This window comes from Rana temporaria (assembly GCF_905171775.1).
Source record: "Rana temporaria chromosome 4 unlocalized genomic scaffold, aRanTem1.1 chr4m, whole genome shotgun sequence".
Classification (NCBI taxonomy): domain Eukaryota; kingdom Metazoa; phylum Chordata; class Amphibia; order Anura; family Ranidae; genus Rana; species Rana temporaria.
The window spans coordinates 202,200-227,745 of NW_024404447.1; the positions used below are offsets into that span (position 1 = coordinate 202,200).

Sequence of the window (25,546 nt, forward strand, 5' to 3'; positions counted from 1 at the left end):
TCCATTCCAACGGATGGATCCGCTCGTCTGTACAGACTTACCGGATCCATCCGTCCAAAGGCAATGATTTGACGCATGCGTGGAATTCCTTATATGACAGCGTCGCGCCCGTCGCCGCGTCATAATAGCGGCGACGGCGCGACACGTCATCGGCAGAGGATTTCAGCGCGGATTTCAATGCGATGGTGTGTACACGCCATCGCATAGAAATCTTCTGAAATCCTCGAGAGGATTTATCCGCGGATACGGTCCGCTGGACCGTATCTGCGGATAAATCCTCTCGTGTGTATGGGGCCTTAGGATCTCACATTTGTAAGAATAATAATATACAGTATATGTATTAAACGGGTTTATATATAAATTACTAATATATTGTTAAGATATTAGAAAGAAACAATTAAGATATATATATAATTCCACCGGAATTGTGAATAAGCCCTTTGGTCTCATTATACAAAGATGACCCTACACAGCCTGTACTAATCTCCCCTTTTCTACAGATGTCAAACCTTCAAATTCATGGTCTGGGATAAAGATACAGAAAAACAATGCCTTCTTGTAAGGCAGAAAACCGCTGTAGAGATTTTGGATTTGATTTTAACCTCTTAGAGAGAAAATAAGATCTAAAATGCCTTTAGTATTGTTCATATATATATGAATAGGAAAAATATGAAAAATACATAATATGCATAATATAAAGGCCTATATGTATATTCTTTTAACGCAAAATGTTCTGACAGCATTAGCAAGAGCAATCAGAAAGCAGCATGCAGAGGGATCATACTCAACCAGTTGTTATGAGGTGGAAGATTAAGAGATGGTAGATAAAGGTAAGTATTGCCCGTTGTTAAAGAGAGAGAGATTTGTGCTAGAGTGGTGGTGGGGAGGGTGGTAAGAAAAAATATTTTTCACCAAGGTGTACTTGTGATTTGCATATTTATATCACTAACACATGAAAAGACAGGGGTAGATTTCCTCTCACTTCCTGTTATCTCCTTCCGTTTGCAAGTAGGAGTCGTTTGTAAGTTGGATGTTTGAAAGTAGGGGCACTTTATAATGAGGTCCCATTTCTAGCTAATTCCGCATATACCGAAGGGCAATTATTTTGGTAGAGATGCTCCACCAGTGTATTACTTCCAGGGACCATTGCCCTATGATCCCCTCGATTTGCATAATTCCAAAGGTGCAGAGCATAACAAGTGTCAAAGGTCGGTTCTTTGTCCCAGACCTCATAGTACCGTTTAAATGATCCCGGTTCAATAGGATAAAAATGTCCAGGATTCAAGATAGTGATATTGCCACACATAAAATCCTCTTTACCAGTAAAGGAAGCCATACTACAAAACTGATTTCGAATACGAGTAAACAAAAGTGGCCCTTGATAGCCCCATATTTCACCATGATAATTTTTAACAAAGTCTTCCATACATTTCCAGATAAACTCATGTTGGGAAGAGAAACCCAGAACAGCATTGCTGGAATACTGCTTTGACTCTGCAGCCAGAAAGTTGTGATGTGGGTTGGGTCGAAGTGATATGAAATCAGTGTCCATGTAAATGCCACCATATTTCCAAAGCAAAGCTAGTCTGCAGGCATCAGAACTGACGTGGGCCCAGTAGATTTCTTTTGCTGGATTAACCTGCAAGTAAAATTGAGAGCCAATTAGAAATAAGTAAAAATAAATAGATAAATAACAGTTTTCCAGTAATTTAAATATATTCACAGACAATTTTTTTTTTATCTTTGCACTTTTTAGTTGTAACCAAGTTCATCCCCTCATTTGTTTTTAACTGCTTGCCGACCGTCGCACGACGATATACGTCGGCAGAATAGCACGGCTGCGCAAAAGGACGTATATATATATATATATATATATACATCCCCTTTAAGAAGTGGCATTGTGGATGCGTGCCCGCCCGATGCGAGCTCCGTGACTCCGCCCATGGACTCAATGGGAGAAGTCGTTTAAGAAAAAAAAATTAAAATTCCACCCCCTTAATCCTTCTACGAGTCCGACCCGCCGCTACGAACGATACCGCCTCCATAAGGGGCACCCGGCCGAATGACGCGTGAGCCGTCTGACAGCTCATAAGTAACTGAGGGCAGGGCCACCCGTGATGTGGATAGGTGACCCTGCCCCCTCTAACGCAATGGGGTTTCCGGCAGCTTCCCCGTAGTGTCACGGGTGACCGCACCCCCTCAGATGCAACGGGGGTTTCTTGTGATGCGTCAGAGGGGGTTGGGGGCACCTGTCCACATCATGGGTGGCCCCGCCCTCGGGTACTTAAGAGCTGTCAGATGGCTCGCACATCATCATTCAGCTGGGTGCCTCCTGTGGAGGCGGTACTGTTTGTAGCGGCAGGTCGGACTCATAGAAGGATAACGGCATTGGAATTTTTTTTATTAAAGGACTTGTCCCGAGCTGTGTGTGTTTTTTTTTACTTTTTTGTTACTTGCGTCAGGGGGACGCCTTCTCGTCCCCCCTCTTTTCCTGCAGCCTGCAAGGTTGCAAGCTTGGATAAGGGTCTGGTATGGATTTTTGGGGGGAACCCCACGCCATTTGTTTAATTTTTTCACGGGGTTCCCCATAAAATCCATACCAGGCCTGAAGGGTCTGGTATGGATTTTGAGGGGGTCCCCCACACATTTTTTTTGGTTTGGGGTTCCCCTTAATATTCATACCAGACCCAAAGGGCCTGGCAATGGACTAGGGGGGAACCCATGTTGTTGTTTTTTAAGACTTTTATCTGTATTGCCGGGATCCGACAATTCTCTATAGCCGCGAGTAGTTTTAACCACTTAAAGGGTCACTAAAGGAAAAAAAATGTTTTGCTGAAATGACTGTTTAGAGGGTATAGAGACATAATAGTTAAAGTGGAGGTTCACCCGGAAATGTAAATTTTTAACCTTAGATTCATGCTCATTTTGTCAAGGGGAATCGGGTAGTTTTTTTTTAAATCAAAGCTCTACTTACCGTTTTAGAGAGCGATCTTCTCCGCCGCTTCCAGGTATGGGCTGCGGGACTGGGCGTTCCTATTTGATTGACAGTCTTCCGACAGGCTTCCGACGGTCACATCCATCGCGTCACGATTTTCCGAAAGTAGCCAAACGTTGGTGCGCAGGCGCCGTATAGAGCCGCACCGACGTTCGGCTTCTTTCGGCTACTCGTGACGAAGACCATACCCGGAAGCGGCGGAGAAGATCGCTCTCTAAAACGGTAAGTACAGCTTCGATTTTAAAACAACTAGCCGATTCTCCTAGACAAAATGAGCATCGATCTAAGGTTAAAAAAAAAATTTGGGGTGAACTCCCGCTTTAACTGATTCCTTTTAAAAACTATTAAAAATAGATAAAAATCAATCATATAATGTACCTGTAGTTTCGTTTTTGTATTTAGTTTCGTTTTAGCATGTTATCCTGCCTCTGTGCTGGACAGTGCCATAGAGCAGTATTGGTTTGAAAACGAAACTAAACTAAAATCTCCCAGTACTGTGGTGATCAGGAAACAGACAACCAGGAAGTGTCCAGAACAGAGGAGATTTACAGCAACATCAGAGCAAAAAAGAACAATGAGGACATGAAACCAGGACTGCAGTAAGGTAAAGGAAGCTATTTAGCTAAAAAAAAAAAAATCCTTTAGTGACCCTTTAAGGACCTTGGCTGTTTTTCAGATTTGGTGTTTACAAGACTAAAACAGTTTTTTTTCTAGAAAATTACTTGAAACCCCCAAACATTATATATATTTTTTCTAACACCCTAGAGAATAAAATGGCGGTCATTGCAATACTTTTTTACACACCGTATTTGCGCAGCGGTCTTACAAGCGCACTTTTTTTAATTAAAAAATAAGACAACAGTAAAGTTAGCCCAATTTTTTTATATATTGTTAATGTTACGCCGAGTAAAATGATACCCAACATGTCACGCTTCAAAATTGCGCCCGCTCGTGGAATAGCGTCAAACTTTTACCCTTAAAAATCTCCATTAGCAAAATTTTAAAAATTCTACAGGTTGCATCTTTTGAGCCACAGAGAAGGTCTAGGGCTAGAATTATTTCTCTCGCTCTAACGATCGCGGCGATACCTCACTTGTGTAGTTTGAACACCGTTTTCATATGCAGGCGCTACTCACGTATGCGTTCGCTTCTGCGCGTGATCTCGTCGGGACGGGGCGCTTTAAAAAAAGATTTTTGGGGTTTTCTTTTTATTTCTTTTTCTTTTTTTTTATTAATTTTTACACTGAAAAAAAATGGATCACTTTTATTCCTATTACAAGGAATGTAAACATCCCTTGTAATAGAAAAAAGCATGACAGGTCCTCTAAAATATGAGATCTGGGGGTCAAAAATACGTCACATCTCATATTTAGACTTAAATGCAAAAAAAAATAAAAAATTGTCATTTGAAAAAAATGACAACTAGAAAATATTGCTTTAGGGGCATGGACAGAAGTGATGTTTTGAAGTCTCTTCCGCCCTGCTATGCTATGGGGACGGGTGGGGGCCATCTTGCCCTCACTCGTATCCCAGCCGACCAGGGGACAGGACCCAATCGCCTCCGCCGCTACCAACGGCTCCGGTAAGCGGCGGAGGGCATGGGAGAACGGCGGGAGGGGGGGCCCTCTCCCGCCACCGATAATGGTGATCTCGCGGCAAATCCGCCACGGAGACCACCGTTATCATTTACAGGACCGCTCTCAGTAAAGATGGAAATCTCAGTTGTGGCAGCAGCTGCTGCCGTTACCGAGATATCCATCTTTAAAGTAGGGATGAGCTTCGAGTTCGAGTCAAACTCATGTTCGACTCGAACATTGCCTGTTCGCCTGTTCGGCGAACAACAAACAATTAGAGGTGTTCACGGCAAATTCGAAAAGCCGCGGAACACCCTGTTAAAGTCTATAGGAGAAACCTAAAGTGTTAATTTTAAAGGCTAATATGCAAGTTAGTGTCCTAAAAAGTGTTTGGGGACCTGGGTCCTGCCCCAGGGGACATGTATCAATGCAAAAAAAAGTTTTAAAAACAGCCGTTTTTTCAGGAGCAGTGAATTTAATAATGCTAAAAGTGAAACAATAAAAGTGTAATATTACTTTAAATTTCGTACCTAGGGGGGTGTAAAGTCAGCATGTGAAAAAGCGCATGTTTCCCGTACATAGAACTGTCCCTGCACAAAGTGTAATTTCTGAAAGAAAAAAAGGCATTTAAAACCGGCTTTGCGGCTCTAATGAATTGTCGGCTCTGACAATTACAGAGAGGATTCATTCATAAAAAATAAAAAAAAGTGTGGGGTTCCCCCCAAATATCCATACCAGGCCCTTCAGGTCTGGTGTGGATTTTAAGGGGAACTCCACCCCAAATTGAAAAAAAATGGCGTGGAGTTCCCCCAAAAATCCACACCAGACCCTTATCACGTTAACCTGGCCGGCCGCAGAAAAGAGGGGGGGACAGAGTGCGCCCCCCCTCTCCTGAACCGCACCAGGCCACATGCCCTCAACATGGGGAGGATGTCCCCATATTGATGGGGACAAGGGCCTCATCCCCACAACCCTTGCCCGGTGGTTGTGGGGGTCTGCGTGCGGGGGGCTTATCAGAATCTGGAAGACCCCTTTAACAAAGGGAACCCCCAGATCCTGGCCCCCCCCCCTATGTGAATTGGGGATCCCCGCTGAGCCGACGGACACACGCAGATCGGATCAATTACGGTGTCCTACTTGTGTGGATGTTTCTGCATTATGTAAAACTATTAGAATAGTTTTTACTCTTTAGAATGGGGTGCCTTGAATTTGTCCATAATTATAAAGGGTGCCTCGAGATTGCCCATAATTTTAAAGGGTGCCTTGAATTTGTCCATAATTTTAAAGGGTGCCTCAAGGCTGTTTATAATTTTAAAGGGTGCCTTGACATTGTCCATAATTTTAAAGGGTGCCTCGAGATTGCCCATAATTTTAAAGCATGCCCCGAGGCAGTCAATAATTTTAAAGGGTGCCTCGAAATTGTCCATCATTTCAAAGGGTGCCCTGAGATTGTCCATAATTTTAAAGGGTTTCCCCCAAGATTGTCCTTAATTTTAAAGGGTGCCTCATGATTTTCCATAACTTTAAAGGGTGACCAAGATTGTCCATAACTTTAAAGGGTTCCCCCGAGATTGTCCATAACTTTAAAGGGTTCCCCTGAGATTGTCCATAACTTTAAAGGGTTCCCCTGAGATTGTCCATAACTTTAAAGGGTTCCCCTGAGATTGTCCATAACTTTAAAGGGTTCCCCTGAGATTGTCCATAACTTTAAAGGGTTCCCCTGAGATTGTCCATAACTTTAAAGGGTTCCCCTGAGATTGTCCATAACTTTAAAGGGTTCCCCTGAGATTGTCCATAACTTTAAAGGGTTCCCCTGAGATTGTCCATAACTTTAAAGGGTGCCTCAAGGCTGTCCATAATATTAAAGTATAAAATGAGGGGGGTGTAATGGCGCTTGCCACTTAAATAGTAAGCAAATGATTAGTAATGAGCACAAAATGACCAGTAAAAATGTGTTTCACTCCTTATTCCTTGAAAAAAACCTCCAAACATCAATACCAATGATGAGAAGGATGAATAACGTGAAAAATAATGAAAATCCAAAATATATGATTGACTAAAAACCATTTCGGTCATCAGACATTTTTCAAATAAATTTCCCAAAATTGATAATATATAAAAGTGAGAAAATGAACCCTTCAGTGAATAAATAGTGACATCAAACATCCAGTGTATATTACAATAAAAAAAAAAACTGCAAGAAAAAATGCAATAAAGAATAAATGTATCAAAAAAAGTCCATGTGCACAATCCCTGTGCTAAAAAATGTTCAATCAAAATAACGGTGCTTCAATAATATTTTCAAACAGTGTGTGGTGCTTCAAAAACAATAATCCAAATAATAAGGTGTTTCCAAAGTGCAGATGTGCTTGAATGATAGCTGTAATCCACCGTACAATCATTTAGTGTAACTGTGCAAAACCAACAGGCTGGCATATTGTCAAAGCTGATCGCCATTTGTCATCTATACTCCCAGAGAAACCGCTGTTCACATATAGGAGGGCCCCCACCCTAAGAGATTTAATTGCTAAAAATGTGCTGGATCCTCCTGAAAAGAAAAGCTTTTCTTTTTTCAATGAAAAAGGCTATTACCCATGCAAGACATGTTTCACTTGTAAACATACGAAAGAAAGCAAAAAGAAAAAAGAAATCTTTAGATCAAGTTTTACAGGGAAAGAGTATAAAATCAAAGATTTCATCTCATGTAAAACGGAAGGGGTGGTGTACCATTTGGAGTGCCCATGTAAAATCCAGTATGTGGGAAGAACCAAAAGACCACTCTGGAAACGATTACGTGAACATACACAAAATATAAAAAATGGATTCCCTAAACATAGCTTATCCCGCCACTATGAGCGTTATCATAATAAAGACCCCTCCACATTAAGAGTATGGGGCATAGAGAAGTACAAACCTCACTGGAGAGGGGACAACAAGGTACAAAAAATCAGTCAAGCTGAATCTCGTTGGATTCACAAATTGTGCACTTTGGCGCCCAACGGACATAACATAGAGTTTGACCTTAACTGTTTTATCTCAAAATATTAGTCACCTTGTTATGTCCCTTTTAAAATATATTCTTAAAGGTTATTTATATAGTAATTTTTATATATTTTATATACAATTTTTTCAATATTTTATCATCATCCTCTACGGACCATCACTTTTAACATACCTAGTTATTCCTTCCTTGCCCATCATTATTATTCTCTCCATTTTAAATACTTTTACCATTCTTAGTCCATTTTATTCTAATATATTATCACTGCTATGGCCATTCTACATATTTGGTTGTGACTCTTCTATTATCCACTAGAGGGTGCTTTAATACCATTGGCCTACATTGAATTTATTTTTAGTCTAAACATTACTATTATCCACCACCAGAGGGATATGTCAGTGTTAATATCATAGTTTTGATACAAATTGTTTTTAAATTGTTTTTATATTGTTCCAAGCGGATGATTCCTCATTCTATTATTTATTTCAAACCATGGTAGCGAAATATTAATTTGATATGGCGCCGAGTTCGTGTGCCCAGTGCGGCATTATAAAAGTCACCAGTGCATCTACGGCTCTCTATCTTATGATTAAGTGGCGTCGGGCTGCCACGCAACGCGTCAAGATTCAGGAGAGCCGTCGGTGACGTCATCTCCGTTCGCGGCCGAGAACGGAGACTACTCAGAGACACACGCCTGTCAGCTACATGCTGCCTGATGTTTTTTTTTAATCGTTATAAATGTAAGTGCATTTCCTTTGCTCATTAAAACCTTATGTTTGCATACTACACTATGAGGATATCATATGTGTTTTATTGAGTGCCATCCATGCTGGGAGTGTTCTGGCTAGGACCTGTGAGATCTGCAGCTGGGAGTTTGGAGAAAAATCTGTCCTGGAAGCATTGATCTGCAGGGATATCTGCTGGGCTTTTCAGCAATCATTATAGGCTCAATATAGCCTTTCCTAAGGTGAGAGGCTTGTACTACCATACACTGGTGTTGGTTTTGCACAGTTACACTAAATGATTGTACGGTGGATTACAGCTATCATTCAAGCACATCTGCACTTTGGAAACACCTTATTATTTGGATTATTGTTTTTGAAGCACCACACACTGTTTGAAAATATTATTGAAGCACCGTTATTTTGATTGAAAATTTTTTAGCACAGGGATTGTGCACATGGACTTTTTTTGATACATTTATTCTTTATTGCATTTTTTCTTGCAGTTTTTTATTTATTGTAATATACACTGGATGTTTGATGTCACTATTTATTCACTGAAGGATTCATTTTCTCACTTTTATATATTATCAATTTTGGGAAATTTATTTGAAAAATGTCTGATGACCGAAATGGTTTTTAGTCAATCATATATTTTGGATTTTCATTATTTTTCACGTTATTCATCCTTCTCATCATTGGTATTGATGTTTGGAGGTTTTTTCAAGGAATAAGGAAACACATTTTTACTGGTCATTTTGTGCTCATTACTAATCATTTGCTTACTATTTAAGTGGCAAGCGCCATTACACCCCCCTCATTTTATACTATTGCTGGTGCGTAAGCATCTTTTAGTAGTGGCTGCTGCCTTCATATTTATTTTATCGCTTTTTATCCACATATTATTATTCGTTTTTAGTGCCCTGGGTTAGAGTGGTTTTGCGCATTAGTTTCCCCCCCTTACACATAATATTAAAGGGTGCCTTACCCAACCTACTAGTGTATTATTGGGCCGCCGTACTAGTTACGGTGAGGTGGTGGTTTGAGCAGTCCAGGGCCAATGCGGCGGTCTGTTTGGAGGCAGCTATTGTGGGCTCCCTTACCGAATTAAGCAACCTGGTTTACCGGGGTCCGTCTGGGTACCCCCGGCTGCCGGGTCCATCTAGGACTACGTTGCGGGTGTGGGGAGTGGCTAGACGTCGTTTTCAATCCCCTGGCAGATGGTCCCCCTTTACCCCGCTGTGGGGTAACCCTAACCTCAAACACTTCCGCACTATACCGGACCCGCAGGTGTGGGCGCGCTCGGGCATTAAGGTCCTCCGGGACATTGTTAGTGGGGGATCCCTGCTTCCCTTCTCGACCCTGGCCAGTCGTTTCGGTCTGGCGCCCTGGATGCTGTTCCGCTACCATCAGCTGCGGCATGCTTTCAGGGACCAGTTCCCGACCCCCCCTGACCTCCGGACTGACCTGGTTGAGGACTTGCTGGCTCAGAACACCCTTAAAAAAGCACTCTCCACTCTGTACTTGACGATCCTTAGTAAGAACTCCCCTAAGATGGATGCTCTGTGGGGCAAATGGGTGGTGGATGTCCCGTCCCTGGACAGAGGGGTATGGGAGGAGTGCTTCGAGGATGGGTATAGACTGGTGATCTCATCTAGAGATAAGCTGATTCAGGCCAAATTCTTGCACAGAGTGTACTTCACCCCCCAGAGACTGCACGGGATATATCCGCAGCGTTCACCTAACTGCCCGAGATGCTGCACGGCGGTGGGAACATATATGCATATGTTTTGGACATGTCCCAGACTGTCAGACTTCTGGGCCGCTGTCTTTGAAACGGTGAATGTGCGCCTCCAACTGTCTCTTCCTATCTCCCCAGAGCTGGCGCTCCTGGGGGTGCAGGATGATGAGCAGAGGCCTCGGTATGTTAAGCTGCTGTTGTCACTACTTCTTTTCTACGCAAAAAAAGCGATCTTACTAAAATGGACCTCTAGAACCCCCCCTACGGTGGGTGGGTGGATGGATGCGGTGAATGCAGTTCTCCCGCTGTATAAAATGACGTACATGAATAGGGGCTGCCCGTTGAAATTTGAGCGGATGTGGGGGCCTTGGATAAATCCTCTGTGAGCAAGCCTGGATATTGTATTCCCGTTCCTCCTGACTGTCTCCCCCTCCCTGCCTTCTCTCCCCCCCCCCCCCCCCCCCCTCTCTCTGTCCCCGGCCTGATAAGCTTGGTAATTGTCATGATGGATATGCTTAGCTGTACCCCTGCCATGTTGTGACTTGTGGAATGTTCACCTGCGGCTGTGAATTCTGTATCTCATGTCTGCCTACGATGCTGCTTTGTATTGATGACTAATGTACCTTAAACTGTACCATTTTTGCCTTAATAAAGACCAACCTTGTTGTTAAAAAAAAAAAAAAGGGTGCCTTGAAATTGTCCATAATTTTAAAGGGTGCCTCAAGGCTTTCCATAATTTTAAGGGGTGCCCCGAGATTATTCATAATTTTAAAGCGTGCCTTGACAGAAAAAGGTTTGAGAAACACTGCCTTAGGCCCCATACACACGATAGAATCCATCCGCTGAAAAATCCCAGCGAATGGGTTTCAGCGGATAGATCCTATGGTGTGTACACTCCAGCAGATCTGTTTCCGCGGATATTTCTCCCCTGGGATGGATTCCAGCAGATCGGATATTTGCTGACATGCAGAACATATCCATCTGCTGGAATCCATCCCAACGGATGGATCCGCTGGTCTGTATAGACTCACCGGATCCATCCGTCCGAAGGGATCCCCCGCATGCGTCGTAATGATTCGACGCATGCGTGGAATTCCTTATATGACAGCGTCATAATCGCGGCGACGGCGCGACACGTCATCGCCAGAGGATTTCGGCGCGGATTTCAATGCGATGGTGAGTACACTCCATCGCAGATAAATCTGCTGAAATCCTTGAGAGGATTTATCCGCGGAAACGTTCCGCTGGAACGTATTCGCGGATAAATCCTCTCGTGTGTATGGGGCCTTAGACCAGTGTCATTTGCTTTTATTCTTCTTAAAGCTCCTATGGCTGTTTGGTGTGACCACATTACTGCAAACTGAGTTTTAAAATTCCAAGAGCTGTGTCACCACCCATAGGCTTCCATGACCCGGCTATTGTCAACACTCCTTTCCCTGGCAGCAGCCACTCATTGACACAGGGAAGCCAGAGCTGAGCGTATTGAAAATAGATAAGTACACAGGTATGCTTTGAACAGATTAGGTAGGAAGAGGGGGGGGGGTACATTTTTAAGAATAGTTATAGTAAGGCTTTAATTCCACTTTAACCACTTCTCTACTTTGGGTGTTTTTCAGATTTGGTGTTTACAAGACTAAAACAGTTATTTTTGCTAGAAAATTACTTAAAACCCACAAACATTATATATTTTTTTTTTCTAACACCCTAGAAAATAAAATGGCGATCATTGCAATACTTTTTGTCACACCATATTTGCGCAGCGGTCCTACAAGCGCACTTTTTTTGGAAAAAAATCACTTTTTTTAATTAAAAAATAAGACAGCAATAAATTTGGCCCAATTTTTTTATATATTGTGAAAGATAATGTTACGCCGAGTAAAATGATACCCAACATGTCATGCTTAAAAATTGCGCCCGCTCGTGGCATGGCGTCAAACTTTTACCCTTAAAAATCTCGATAGGCGATGTTTAAAAAATTCTATAGGTTGCATTTTTTGAGTTACAGAGTAGCTCTAGGGCTAGAATTATTGCTCTCGCTCTAACGATCGCGGCGATACCTCACTTGTGTCGTTTGAACACCGTTTTCATATGCGGGCGCTACTCGCGTATGCGTTTGCTTCTGCGCACGAGCTCGTCGGGACGGGCGCTTTAAAATTTTTTTTTTTTTTCTTATTTATTTTTATTTATTTTATTATTTTTTAAACTGGAAAAAAAAAAAAAATGATCACTTTTATTCCTATTACAAGGAATGTAAACATCCCTTGTAATAGAAAAAAGCATGACAGGTCCTCTTAAATATGAGATCTGGGGTCAAAAAGACCTCAGATCTCATAATTAGACTAAAATGCAAAAAAAAAAAAAAAAAAAAATTTGAAACTGTCATTTTTTCAAATGACAAAAAAAAAATGTTTCTTTAAGAGGCTGGGCGGGACTGACGTTTTGACGTCACTTCCGCCCAGCAGAGCTATGGGGACGGGCGAAGGAGATTTTTCCTTCAGTCTCGTCCCCAGTCACCAGCCGAACGGTCCCGATCGCCTCCGCCGCTACCGACGGCTCCGGTAAGCGGCAGAGGGTGCGGGAGAGCGGCGGGAGGGGGGGCCCTCTCCCGCCACCGATAACGGCGATCTTGCGGCGAATCCGCCGCAGAGAGCGCCGTTATCGTTAACAGAACCGCTGACACTAAATATTGATACCTCGGTTGTGGCAGCAGCTGCTGCCGTTACCGAGATATCAATCTTTAAAGTTAGGCCGTATAAAGACGTACGGCGGTTTGGAAGTGGTTAAATGCGGTACATGTCAGTGTATATACAATTTATATATATTGGAATTTTTTTGCGCTTACCCTCTACCAAAAAAAAGTATGTGCTAAAAGATGCTGCTACTTATAAAAGTCTTTTTTTTTTCTCAAACAAAAGTTTTTATTGAGCAAATGTAAAAAACAGCTTACAAAACTCCAGAGCGTAATCACACTTAAAATCACAAGGGAGAGTACACATATAACATGTCACTACATCCAAAGCCACACATTATTGTAAATTCCCCTGCAACCATCGCCCACCCCCCCCCCACCCCACCCCCGGGGGCATGTACAAGTATCCAGGAACCCGTCGGACGCAGATCTAGAATAACCTCTCGTACACAAGATCTATCGGGGCTAGCCCAGAACATCAAGCCACTGGGCCCACAGCTTTTCATATTTGCAGCTGGTCCCTCTTCTCTGATACACCACCTTCTCCAACCTCAAAGTGACTCCCGTCTGCTTAATCCATTCCTGCATTGTAGGTGGTTCAGTGTCCTTCCAGTGTCTCAGTATCACTAAGCGAGCCTGGAACAGGACCCTGCCTATAGCCTGTCTAGGGATATCCTCCACTTCAGAGGCCTTCAGTAATCCCCAGCAGGAAGACAAACCTTGGGTTCCAAGGGAACTTGTGTCTGGAAGGCCCCGTTAATAGTGTCAACCACCCCCGTCCAGTACAGATGGAGCTTCGGGCAGCGCCACAAAAGGTGGATGAGATCACCATGGTCCCTGCAGCACCTGGTGCAGCAGGGGTCTACCCCCAATCCCATTCGTGCCAGCCTGGCTGGCGTATAATGGACCCGTAAGAGGATGTAGAGTTGCGACAGTCTGTGTGCCACATTCAGGGAGCACTTGGGGACCGCCTGCAAGGCTTCCTCCCACTGCTCATCCTCGAACGCTCCCACATCCCGTTCCCATCGCACCACCGCCTTAAGAGGGGTACCCAATAGGAAGAGGTTTAACAACATAGCATAGCAACTGGATATGAACCCCTTGTAGTTGGACACTTCGGACCGGAAGTTAAAGACTGGTGCCGCGTCCATGGACCATATATCAGCCTCTCTCCGAGCATCAAATGTGTGTTTGAGTTGTAGGTAATAAAAGTGCATGGACGCTGGAAGTTGGAAGTCTGCCCTGAGCTCAGTGAAGGACCTCAACTGGCCCGCTCTAAGTGATAAGAGGGATATCCCATACTGTTTCCACTTCAGATCGTACGGTAGTTTAGCTATTTCCCGGTAGTATAAGTTATCCCATATGGGGCTGTATTTAGTAAAACCTGTCACCCCCTGCATCATCCTAACCTTATTCCAGATCTTCTGCATGAGTACATATGTGGGGAACCATTTGTTAGATTTCGCATACCGCAAGGCCACCAGGCCCTCCATCACCTCTCCCCCGGTCGTGAATCTGAGCAGCCGAACCGAGGGATCCCTCAGATTCAGCTGCAGATACTGTTGGGGTTCTACCACCCTCGCAATGTGCTGCACCTGAGAGGCCAAATAGTAGAGCCAGGGATTGGGTAATGCCAATCCGCCAGCCTCTTTCGGACACTGCAGTTGCTCAAGTTTAACCCTAGGGGGCTTCGTGAGCCAAATTAGAGAGCGGAAAATAGAATTAATGACTCTAAACTTTTTCAGAGGGATGACCATCGGGGAGTTGTGCAATATGTATAGTAATTGTGGCATAAGGATCATCTTTATCAGGTTCACCCTCCCAACCAGTGACAGTTTGAAATTACTCCATACCTTGACCCGGTCCCAACAACGATTAATCAAGAGGGTGAGATTTAGGCTGACATAGTCCAGCGGGCATGCGGTAACCTGGATACCAAGGTACCGAAAGGATTCAGAGACTGGGATGTCCTGTATAGTACTTATGGGCAGGAGAGGCCGTCGATCAAGCAGAAGGAGAGATTAATTAATGGTCAGACCCGAGTATTCGCTGAACCGTCGGACCACAGTCATGGCCTCCGTTAGCGACTCGGCAGTGTCTCCCAGAAGCAACATGGTATCGTCCGCGTATAACATGATCTTCTCGTGCAGGTCTCCATAATGGAATCCCTGAACCAAAGGATCTGTCCGAATCATGGCCGGCAGAGGCTCAATGGCCAGGGCAAAGAGGAGGGGAGACAGTGCGCATCCCTGCCGCGTACCCCTGTGTAGATTAAAAGTGCGAGACACCCTCCCACCCTCCCTTATCGCCGCTACCGGGGATGAGTATAGGAGCTGGACCCAAGTAATGAATCCATCTCCAAACCCAAATTTCCACATCACTGCCCAGAGATTTTCCCATTCGACGCTGTCAAACGCTTGTGGGCATCGAGAGACAGCAAGGCTCTGTCCCCCATGTTATCCGCCTGAGATTGCATTTTGAGAAAGAGTCTCCTCAAGTTTATAGCCGTCGATTTCTGCGGCATAAACCCTGATTGGTCAGAGTGTATGATAGTGGAAATGGCCCCATTCAGTCTGACCGCCAGGACCTTGGCGAGAATCTTTACATCATTTTGTAAAAGGGAAATTGGTCTGTAGGACCCTGGGTCGAGCGGGTCTTTGTCGGGTTTCAAAATCAGGACAATGTTAGCCCTGGTCATAGATATGGGAAGAGTGCCCTTCTCCCTTGCGGCATTAAACACCTTCAGGAGGTGTGGAAGTATCAGTTCCCCATACTGCTTGTATATTTCCACAGGAAGACCATCGTCTCCGGGGGCCTTTGAGTTAGGGAACAGGCTGGTCGCCATCTGCAATTCACCCAGAGTCAACGGGGCACTTATAAAAGTCTAAATACACGACTCACTACATATACCGAAATAACATATAAGTGCACAACTTATAAATATTCAAATTAAACTTAATAATATCAAAGAACAATATTTATATTGAGTTCATATGGAAAAAAACTTGAGTGAATAACTGAAAAAAGTGAATAAAAAAATATAGCAAAAAATCCTTCTACAAAAGACGAGCATTTGTACAGGAGTCCTAGGAGTGAAATATCCTTCATGGTAGATATCTGTGCAAGCGAGTTTGATCTCTATAACTGGAAATCCAACCCTTCTGGTAAGAAGTGCATATTGCATGTGGGATGGAACACTTTGAAGCACTGCAATTAAGACCTTGTACACACGGACGGACTGTCCAATGAAAACGGTCCGCCGGACCATTTTCATCGGACATGTCCGCTGCCGGATTTTGGTCTGATGGTTGTACACACCATCAAACCAAAATCCCCGCGTACAGGATACGCGGTGACGTGGCCGCGCCGTCGCCGCGACGATGACGCGGCAACGTGCGCGACCCTGGAAGGTCAATGGTTCCACACATGCGTCAAATCACTTCGACGCATGCGAGGGCTTTCAGCCGAGCGGACATGTCCGGTAAGTCGTACAGACGACCGAACATGTCCGACGGACAGGCTTCCAGCGGATATGTTTCTTAGCATGCTAAGAAACCTTTGTCCGCTGGAAACCTGTCCGATCCGCCGGAAAATTGTCCGGTCGGACATACAGACGACCGAACATGTCCGCTGAAACTGGTCTGCGGACCAGTTTCAGCAGACATGTTCGGTCGTGTGTACGAGGCCTAAGAATCACCCTTTTTTCACCTATTCTAACACAGTTTATAGGACTCTTTTCTGCTAATATTTCTCATATATATATATACCGTATTTATCGCGGTATAACGCGCTCCCGCGTATACCGCGCACCCCTAATGTTGCCCCGAATCCTGTGGAAAAAAGTTTTTTGTACTTACACTTTTGGTGTCTTGCGTGGCGTCCATCGGCGGCCTTGTCGGGTCTGGCATCCGTTTGCGGCTTCGGGTGTCCTCTTCGTCGTGTACGGGTCCTTCTGTGGCTTCCGGGGGTCCTCTTTGTCGGGTCCGGGGTCCGTCTGCGGCTTCGGGTGTCCTCTTCGTCGGGTCCGGCGTCCTTTTGCGGCGTCCTCGCGTCCTCCCCACTCGTTTCCCGCGCCAAGTTTGAATACTGCGCCGACATATACCAAGCGCAGTACACTCGTGTATCGTCGGGCAGGCTCGGCAACTCTCGCGCTGACGTCCTGTATGCTCAGGACGTCAGCGCGAGAAGTGCCGAGACTGCCCAAAGATACACGAGTGTACTGCGCTCGGTATATGCCGGCGCAGTGTTCAAACTCGTGGCTGGGAAAGCGGGTATTGGCGTATACCGTTTAAACAACATCAAAAATAGTGATCAGATAAATATAAAATTAAGACTCTGATAATGACACAAAGAGAAATCCATAAAGTGCATCAGTGAAAAAAAGTCCAAAGGTGCTCCAAATAATGAAGTGACTATTCGTGATAAACATCAGAAACGGTGATCAACAGGAAGGTTCCTCCACCACTAACTACAGATGGCCCCTCACCTCAGCCATTCGACCATGGCTAGGTCACAAAGCTTTTGAAAAACCTCCAAGGCAAGTACAGGACACTTCCAAGTTAAAAAGGTGTACAGCAGGCAGCAGGCAGCAGACGGCTCAGCACTCCCAAAGACCACGGAGAATTTATATAAAACAAAAAGGGGACAAACTAGTGCTCTCTGTCTTTAAACTGGATTTAATGAATGAAAAAAATCAAAATAAACTCACATAAAACAACACTCAGAGCCGAGTGTAGAGCGTGGCAGCACAGCACGGAGCTCCAGGGCTTCCGGATCTAACACAGCTCACACGTCAGCGTGACCTCCTGGCCGTCCAATTGTAAATGGAATTGATTCCGTTACGTCCCGTTTGGGACAATACCTGGATGTTTTTTTGCAGCCTTTGGTACATAAGGTACCTGCTTATCTTCGGGATACAAAGCAAATTATTCAGATCCTGAACTCTATTCCCTGTACAGAGAGTACTATATTGGTAACTGCCGATGTAGGCTCTTTGTATACCATAATTGGGCATGATGCAGTTCTGGCGTCAGTGGCATGGGCATTAGAGTCCACTGATTTGAATCCTGAACATATTAGTTTTCTTCTAGATAGTTTGAGATTTTGTTTATTGAAGAATTATTTTTGGTTCAATAAGGATTTTTTCCTACAGCAGCGAGGAGTTGCGATGGGAGCTCGTTTTGCTCCCAGTGTGGCCAATTTATTTATGGCCCACTGGGAGCGGGATGTAGTCTTCCACGATACACCGCCTCAGCTCCTCTGCTATCGCAGATATATAGACGATCTAGTGATGGTCTGGGAGGGTGATATGCCCTCATTGGAGATTTTTATGGCTAAATTAAACTCCAATGATAAGGGTATTGTCCTAACTTGGACTGTTTCCCCTGAACAGGTAATCTTCCTAGATCTTGAGATCTTCAAATCTGGATCCAAGTTGGCTACCAGGAATCACTTTAAGGCTGTAGATCGAAATGGGTATATCCCTTTAACAAGCTGCCATCATAGATTGTGGCTATGTAATATTCCTCGTGGCCAGTTCGTCAGACTTCGTAGGAATTGTGCTTTGGATTCCGATTATGCTGTACAGTCTGAGGAATTGGCCACTAGATTTGTATCTAAAGGTTATTCTAGGTCTTCAGTGAAGCAGGAGATGGAAAAGGTCAAAAACCTAGATAGGAATCTGATTATTATGGATAAACCTTCTACGGCTGAAATGGATAGATCCAATTACAAAATGTTGTTGGATTATAACATCCAACACAAAAAGTTTGAAAGGATTGTGGCCAAGCATTGGCCTGTCTTAAAGGGAGATGTGGTCCTGGGTCCGGTTCTTCCAGAACGTCCACAGTTCGTGTATAGGAAGGCCCCTTCACTTAGGGATCGGTTGGCTCCAGGGGTGATAGATCCACCAGTCATCCCGAGACCCAAACTTTTAAATTTTTTATCTGGTTTTTATGCCTGTGGCAGATGCGCAACCTGTAAACATGCCAAACGTAATATCAAGAAACGTAAGTCCTTTATTTCCAATATTACCGGAATGGAATATCCAATCAAGCAATTAATTACCTGCTCGACTACGGGCGTGGTTTATATGCTTGAATGCCAGTGTGGATTGCAATATGTCGGGCGTACCTCGCGTGAGTTGCATGTGAGGGTTGGAGAACATATTAGCAATATTCGACGTGGCATTAGGACTCATAGTGTTTCTAAGCATTTTAGAGAATGCCATGGCAGAGATCCCAAAGGCCTTAAATTTTGGGGCATTGAAAAGGTCACCAAACATTGGAGAGGAGGACATTACATACGACATCTTAGCCGTCGTGAATCTTTTTGGATTTATGAAACCAAGGTTTCGGCTCCATTAGGCCTCAATGTTGAGTTTGACCTTAATTGTTTTATCTCTAACCGTTAATTTTTATTATTCAGTAATTTTTATTATTCAGTATTTGGGGAATTTTTTAATTTTTAGTAATTTTTTAGTATTTTTATCCTTTTTAATAATCTTAATAATATTTAACAACATATACCTTTATCTTTTACATTTTCATATGACTAGATTTTGTACACATTATTGTAATTATATATACCTATTGCAGACTTGTTCTGTATAAAAAGGGATTAAAATTGAATTTATCTCTTATGGTTTTATATAAAATGTTTTTAATATGTTGTAAATTATACTGGATTTATCTGCTAATTTTAGTAGTATCCTTTTACTGTAATGGTGAGGCGATCGTGGTTGACGTCACGTTTTAAATAATTTTTCTAAATTATTTTATCCATGTTTTTTAAACCTGCTGGCCCTTCTTTAATTAGGTGGACCGTTTTTTCCTGTGCATTATGCTACCGCATATTAGTTGCCTTTTTATTAATTGGCCACTAGATGGCGCAGGTTAGCAGGAATTGGTGTGTTGCGATGGCAACCACACACTATATATGACGCCGCGGGACGTTCACGTTAGCCTCTCTACCCCACGCTGAGGAAGTTCCGCCCATAGGAACGTAACGCGTACGAGGGGGAGGAGCTTCGTGACGTCACCCGCGCTCGCCGACCCAACGCTGACGTGTGAGCTGTGTTAGATCCGGAAGCCCTGGAGCTCCGTGCTGTGCTGCCACGCTCTACACTCGGCTCTGAGTGTTGTTTTATGTGAGTTTATTTTGATTTTTTTCATTCATTAAATCCAGTTTAAAGACAGAGAGCACTAGTTTGTCCCCTTTTTGTTTTATATAAATTCTCCGTGGTCTTTGGGAGTGCTGAGCCGTCTGCTGCCTGCTGCCTGCTGTACACCTTTTTAACTTGGAAGTGTCCTGTACTTGCCTTGGAGGTTTTTCAAAAGCTTTGTGACCTAGCCATGGTCGAATGGCTGAGGTGAGGGGCCATCTGTAGTTAGTGGTGGAGGAACCTTCCTGTTGATCACCGTTTCTGATGTTTATCACGAATAGTCACTTCATTATTTGGAGCACCTTTGGACTTTTTTTCACTGATGCACTTTATGGATTTCTCTTTGTGTCATTATCAGAGTCTTAATTTTATATTTATCTGATCACTATTTTTGATGTTGTTTAAATGGTTATGTCTTTGCGCTGCACTTTATTACCATTGATCACTATTGGGATTTCTATTTGAATTTATCCTTCAGTGCTGGCTTGTAATTTTTTAGGTTTATTTAGTTTAATTTTTCCAGCGCGGAATTTCTTCATTATTATTGGCGTATACCGCACACCCACGATTTTGCCCTGATTTTCAGGGCAAAATAGTGCGCGGTATACGCCGATAAATACGGTATATATATATATAATATTCACTTTAATTCAGTTATTCACTCAAGTTGTTTTGTATGGACTCAATATGAATATTGTTCTTTGATATTATTACGTTTGATTTGAATATTTATAGGTTGCGCATTTATATATTTTTCTGTATATATACAATTTATGGTCTATGCATCTATTAAAATAAATGCAACTATGAACTCCTCTTAAATTTGTAAGCAGTGAATCTGAGAATCAAAATCATTCTCTTCTCTATAGATCAGGGGTGTCCAACTTGCAGCCCAGGCAGGTTGCCCAACACAAAATCATAGGCTTAGTTGAAAATGTTTATTTTTGTTTGGGGGGGGGGGGGGGTTGTAAAAAATGAGTTTCTCTTGGTGAACACATACAGGCAAAGAAACCTTTTTAGAGGTCTCTTTACTGGACTTTTATATGTTTTATTTTCCCAGAGAAAAATATCCCACTTTTCACAGTCACACCTCATTCATGTCATCAGAATCAGAATGCACATATATTTGTGATCATCTCTATTAGGCCGCGTACACACGAAGGTCCGTTTCATCGGTCCAAACCAATGGTGTGTGGGCCCCATCGGTCAGTTATCCTTCGGTCAAAAATTGTAGAACTTGCTTTAAAATTGAACCGATGGACGCCTAACCGATAGGTCAAAACCGACGGTTAGTATGCAAAAGCATCGGTTAAAAACCCGCGCATGCTCAGAATCAAGTCGACGCATGCTTGAAAGCATTGAACTTCATTTTTCTGAGCACGTCGTTGTGTTTTACGTCACCGCGTTGGACTCGATCGTTTTTCTTAACTGATGGTGTGTAGGCACATGAGACCATCAGTCAGCTTCATCGGTTAACCGATGAGAACGCTCCTTCGGACCATTCTCATTGGATGGACTGATCGTGTGTGCAGGGCTTTAGAATGAAGGGCATGAAGGGCAAAATTAGAACCAGAATATCTGATGAGCTTGAGAATTCATTGAGAATTTCCACCACATCCACAAAACCAGATATTGATGTGTTTTCGTTTATCAAAAGCATTGCCAAATATCGCACTCCTTTTATGTTGCCCTCTTTTACTTTTGTGATAAAAAATATTATAAAAAAATGAAGTTTTATTACTCAGATGGGTATATTTATCTATATCAGTGATTGTGAACTTGTGATCTGCCCGACTTTTCTGCACATCAGCTCTCCTTATTGTTTTTTTATTAAGAATAGTAGGTCCAGTTAAAACTTTTTTGAAACACGGACATACCTACAGTCGCCGAATGGATTAGCCGTGTTGACAAAACGGCCGAAATGGAAAAACTCATTCACCAAGCCAAAGAAAACCCCACTAAATTTCAAACCACATGGTCATGTTGGACGAATTTTAAACTAACTACAAGCCCAGGCAACACCCAGATCAACACTTGACTTCTTACATACGGAGGGATAACCAACCCTATTGGGTCATGCACGCAATCCACCACCCCCTGTCATACCCACTTACCCAATATTTCTCTCCAACCTGATACACCACAATGAGGCCACAGGTCTGAGGTCCACACCACCCACCCTACAAGGTGCTTTGCACCTTCCTGACTTGCAAAGGTCCTATCTATAACCACCCAGATTTGGGAAGAAATCCATTACATAGGGGCCATTGCCTGACTACACACAAACCCCACGTGAGCCAAAGACTTAATGCATCTCATTGCCCCCCTGCCCGCTCACAGATAGTTCCCTTTAGGGATGTGCGGGTTCTGGGGTGGCTGGTTAGGGTTTGTCTCTATATAACTTGTATTGCCTCGTTGGTACATAAAAATACAGGAAAGCCCTCATACCACAGTAGGCTTGGAGATATTGGAGTCTCACCCATTTACAATTGTCCCCCTATACAGTTACAGTTGTCCTTAGGGACGCAAATGAGTCTACTCAGAGCGTTACAAACACAAACGTTACGTGTATAAGTATTTACAACATACAAGTACTTTGTTTCACTGCTTTATTATTACTGCTTTGTTGTACAATATCGACTCATTGTACCTGCAACAATGTAACCTGGCTATTCATGCCTCTGTTATTGTAAAAAAAACTATAAACATATAAAATATTATCCATTCAGTAGAAACAATGTTCTAAACAACTGACCTTTTGGTACCAGGAGAGAAGTGGTGTGTCCGATAAAATCACCTCCATTTGCAGGGGAAAGAAGTAGACATTCGGAAGAGATGAAAATACTGAAAGGTGTTTCTTTTGAACTTCCTCTGCATTTATTTCAGTCAGTCCTTTCATGAAAAACACCACAGATCTGGTAGGATAGTGGTGAGCTGCGGACTCAATGGCACACAGCACCAGTGATGTTGGCGGCAATTTATCGGTAGTCTCCAAATATATGATAGACTCACCGCCGTTTAAAACATCAGAGGGGCTTAAATCTTTTTCTGCAGGTTCATAATTGTTCTGGGGCGGTACCAATTTTGACTTTAAAGTTTTGATGATATAATTTTCAGAGAAAAAAGATACAGGGTACAAAGATGTATTTTTAAAGTTGGCTTTGTATAAGAAACCAACGGCTAACAAAAGAAGGAGGAAGATCACTATCTTCTGTGTTTTTTTCATTGTTGTAAAGTATGCTTGGCAGTCTGCAAAAGAAAACACGTTTATTCTTCTGCTCATAAACGTAAAAGATGATTACAAATTGTTTGTATGTACATAGTTGTTATAGAATATGTGCTGTCCAAAGAGTCTCTCTATAGCCAACACTTAAGAGATGGATAAAGTGGAAAAGGATCAGAACCTCTTTTAGGCCTTGTACACACAATCAGACAGAAATCCGCGCGTACACGATATGCGGTGACATGGCCGCATGGTGCGCGGCCCTGGAAGGTCAATGCTTCCCCGCATGCGTCGAATCACTTTGACGCATGCGAGGGATGGCGGCCGAGCGGACATGTATGGTGAGTCTGTACAGACGACTGAACATGTCCGACGGACAGGCTTCCAGCGGACATGTTTCTTAGCATGCTAAGGCCTCGTACACACGGACGGACAGTCCGCTGAAAACGGTCCGTTTTCAGCGGACATGTCCGCCCGCAGATTTCTGTCTGATGGTTGTACACACCATCAGACCATCAGACAGAAATCCGCGCGTAAACAATACACGGGGACGTGACGATGACGCGGCAACGTGGGCGGCCCTGGAAGTTCAAAGCTTACACGCATGCGTCCAATCAGTACGACGCATGCGAGGGATGGCGGTCGGTCGGAAGTGTCCGGTGAGTCTGTACAGACGACAGAACACGTCTGACGGACAGGTTTCCAGCGGACTGGTTTCCTAGCATGCTAAGAAATTTTTGTCCGCTGGAAACTTTCCGATCCGCCGGACAATTGTCTGGTCGGGCCTACACACTACCAGATCTGTCCGCTGAAACTGGTCCGTCCGACCAGTTTCAGCAGACAGATCCGGTCGTGTGTACGGGGCCTAAGAAATTTTTGTCCGCTGGAAAACGGTCGGCTGGACAAATGTCCGCTGGAAACCTGTCCGGTCGGCCGTACACACGACCGAACATGTCAGCTGAAACTGGTCCGCGGACCAGTTTCAGCAGACATGTTCGGTCGTGTGTACGGGGCCTTAGATTTTACTGCTATTTACGGATCCATTAGAAAGATTTTTCCATATTTAGAGCCCATTCACACAGGGGTGACTCGTCAGGGGCGACTCGTCAGGGGCGACAGCCACCTGACAAGTCACGTCCCGCTTTGTTCAATAGAACCGTTCTAATAGGAGTGACGCAAGTCACTCCGACTTAGAAAAAGGTTCTTGTACAACTTTGGGGGCAACTCGGGGCGACTTGCATTGACTTCTATACAGAAGTCATTTTGCAAGTCGCCTCTGAAGTCGTCTTCAGGTCGCCTTGCCGAGTCAGCCCCAAAGTCGTGCCGCCCCTGTGTGAACCGGCTCTTACTGTCCCTGGCAACCTTTTAACCAGACAGAACGTGAGGGATCTCTCAAACTGCAACACAGGCAGAAGTAAAAAAAAAATTAATTAGTTAGGTAGGGTGTAGGTACTTCCTGGCTGCTTCACATGGTGGAACCTCCAGCTAGTGGTCTACAGTAACATGTTCTCCATGTCTGCACTTGCAATGGGTTCTTAACCCATTTTGCCTACTGTTCGGTGGGAGATGTGCATCAAATATTGAAAATAATTGAAAAAACGTGCTAGGGTCTTTAAGTATACGTGAGTAACAGCAGCAACTAAACCATGTGATAGATCACCACAGTCCCAAATCCATCATAGCAAAAAAAGCCACGCTCACTAAAAATAAAATGAACAAACCTCAATATACATTAAAAAAAAAAAAAAAATTGCGCCAGCCTGATGATATAACATTCAAGTTCTTTTTAAACCACAGAAAATGAATCAATGGTAGAAGTCCATGCGATGTAACACTGAAAAACTGGAACAGACAACACCCGGTGCACTGATGATAAAGTGATCCACCACCACACAGACTGAGGCTTACCAGAGATAAACCAATCAACAGCGTTAATAATGGGCTCAGCAGATATCCAGAGTGTAACCCCAAGCCAGGATAAGATGTGCAGCATAGATCATAACAATCATATATCCACGGAGGGATGAAACAACGCAGACAAATCCTCTTAGGCTTTTCCGCAAACTCATCACCATGTCATATAAGAAGAAAACTTCACATAGTGTATTACGTCCAAATGACAAATTTATTAAAAGGTAAAAACCTACTTACAGCGATGAAGCTAAAACAGGCGTGTAAAAACAGATGCCGGCCGGCATAAACAGGAGCCCTTCCTCCTCGTGAGAACGCGGTGACGTCACTGCACGCCGTTGATCCAGACGCATTTCGTCATAAAATGACGTTTTCAATTTCCCCATTGAAAACGTCATTTTATGACGAAACGCGCCTGGAAAGTGAGAAAGTGAAATAGCTATTATTTCCACTTTTACAGTCAATTCTGTGAATTAGTATTCTATATTGATATTTCTCCTTGTGGGATATACTTGCATGCTTTCTTAG

At 43.6% G+C, this 25,546-nt stretch overlaps 1 protein-coding gene across 1 annotated transcript; it reads right to left on the reverse strand.

Moving 5' to 3' along the window:
• Positions 1-989: 989 nt before the first annotated feature.
• On the reverse strand, positions 990-23,244 carry LOC120921770 (alpha-1,4-N-acetylglucosaminyltransferase-like). Its single transcript, XM_040334287.1, has 2 exons — positions 22,640-23,244; positions 990-1,639 (listed from the first exon to the last, which is right to left on the reverse strand). Exons 1-2 carry the CDS (start codon positions 23,165-23,167, stop codon positions 1,052-1,054), a joined length of 1,116 nt encoding a protein of 371 aa, XP_040190221.1. The 5' UTR covers positions 23,168-23,244; the 3' UTR covers positions 990-1,051.
• Between the last annotated feature and the right edge of the window lie 2,302 nt (positions 23,245-25,546).

Excerpts from the sequence above, each read along its gene's own strand:
- LOC120921770 (XM_040334287.1), bottom strand. The coding sequence starts at position 23,167 with ATGAGCAGAAGAATAAACGTGTTTTCTTTTGCAGACTGCCAAGCATAC. Across the intron at positions 1,640-22,639 it reads TTCTCTCCTGGTACCAAAAG|GTTAATCCAGCAAAAGAAAT; the intron begins GTCAGTTGTTTA and ends TTTTACTTGCAG.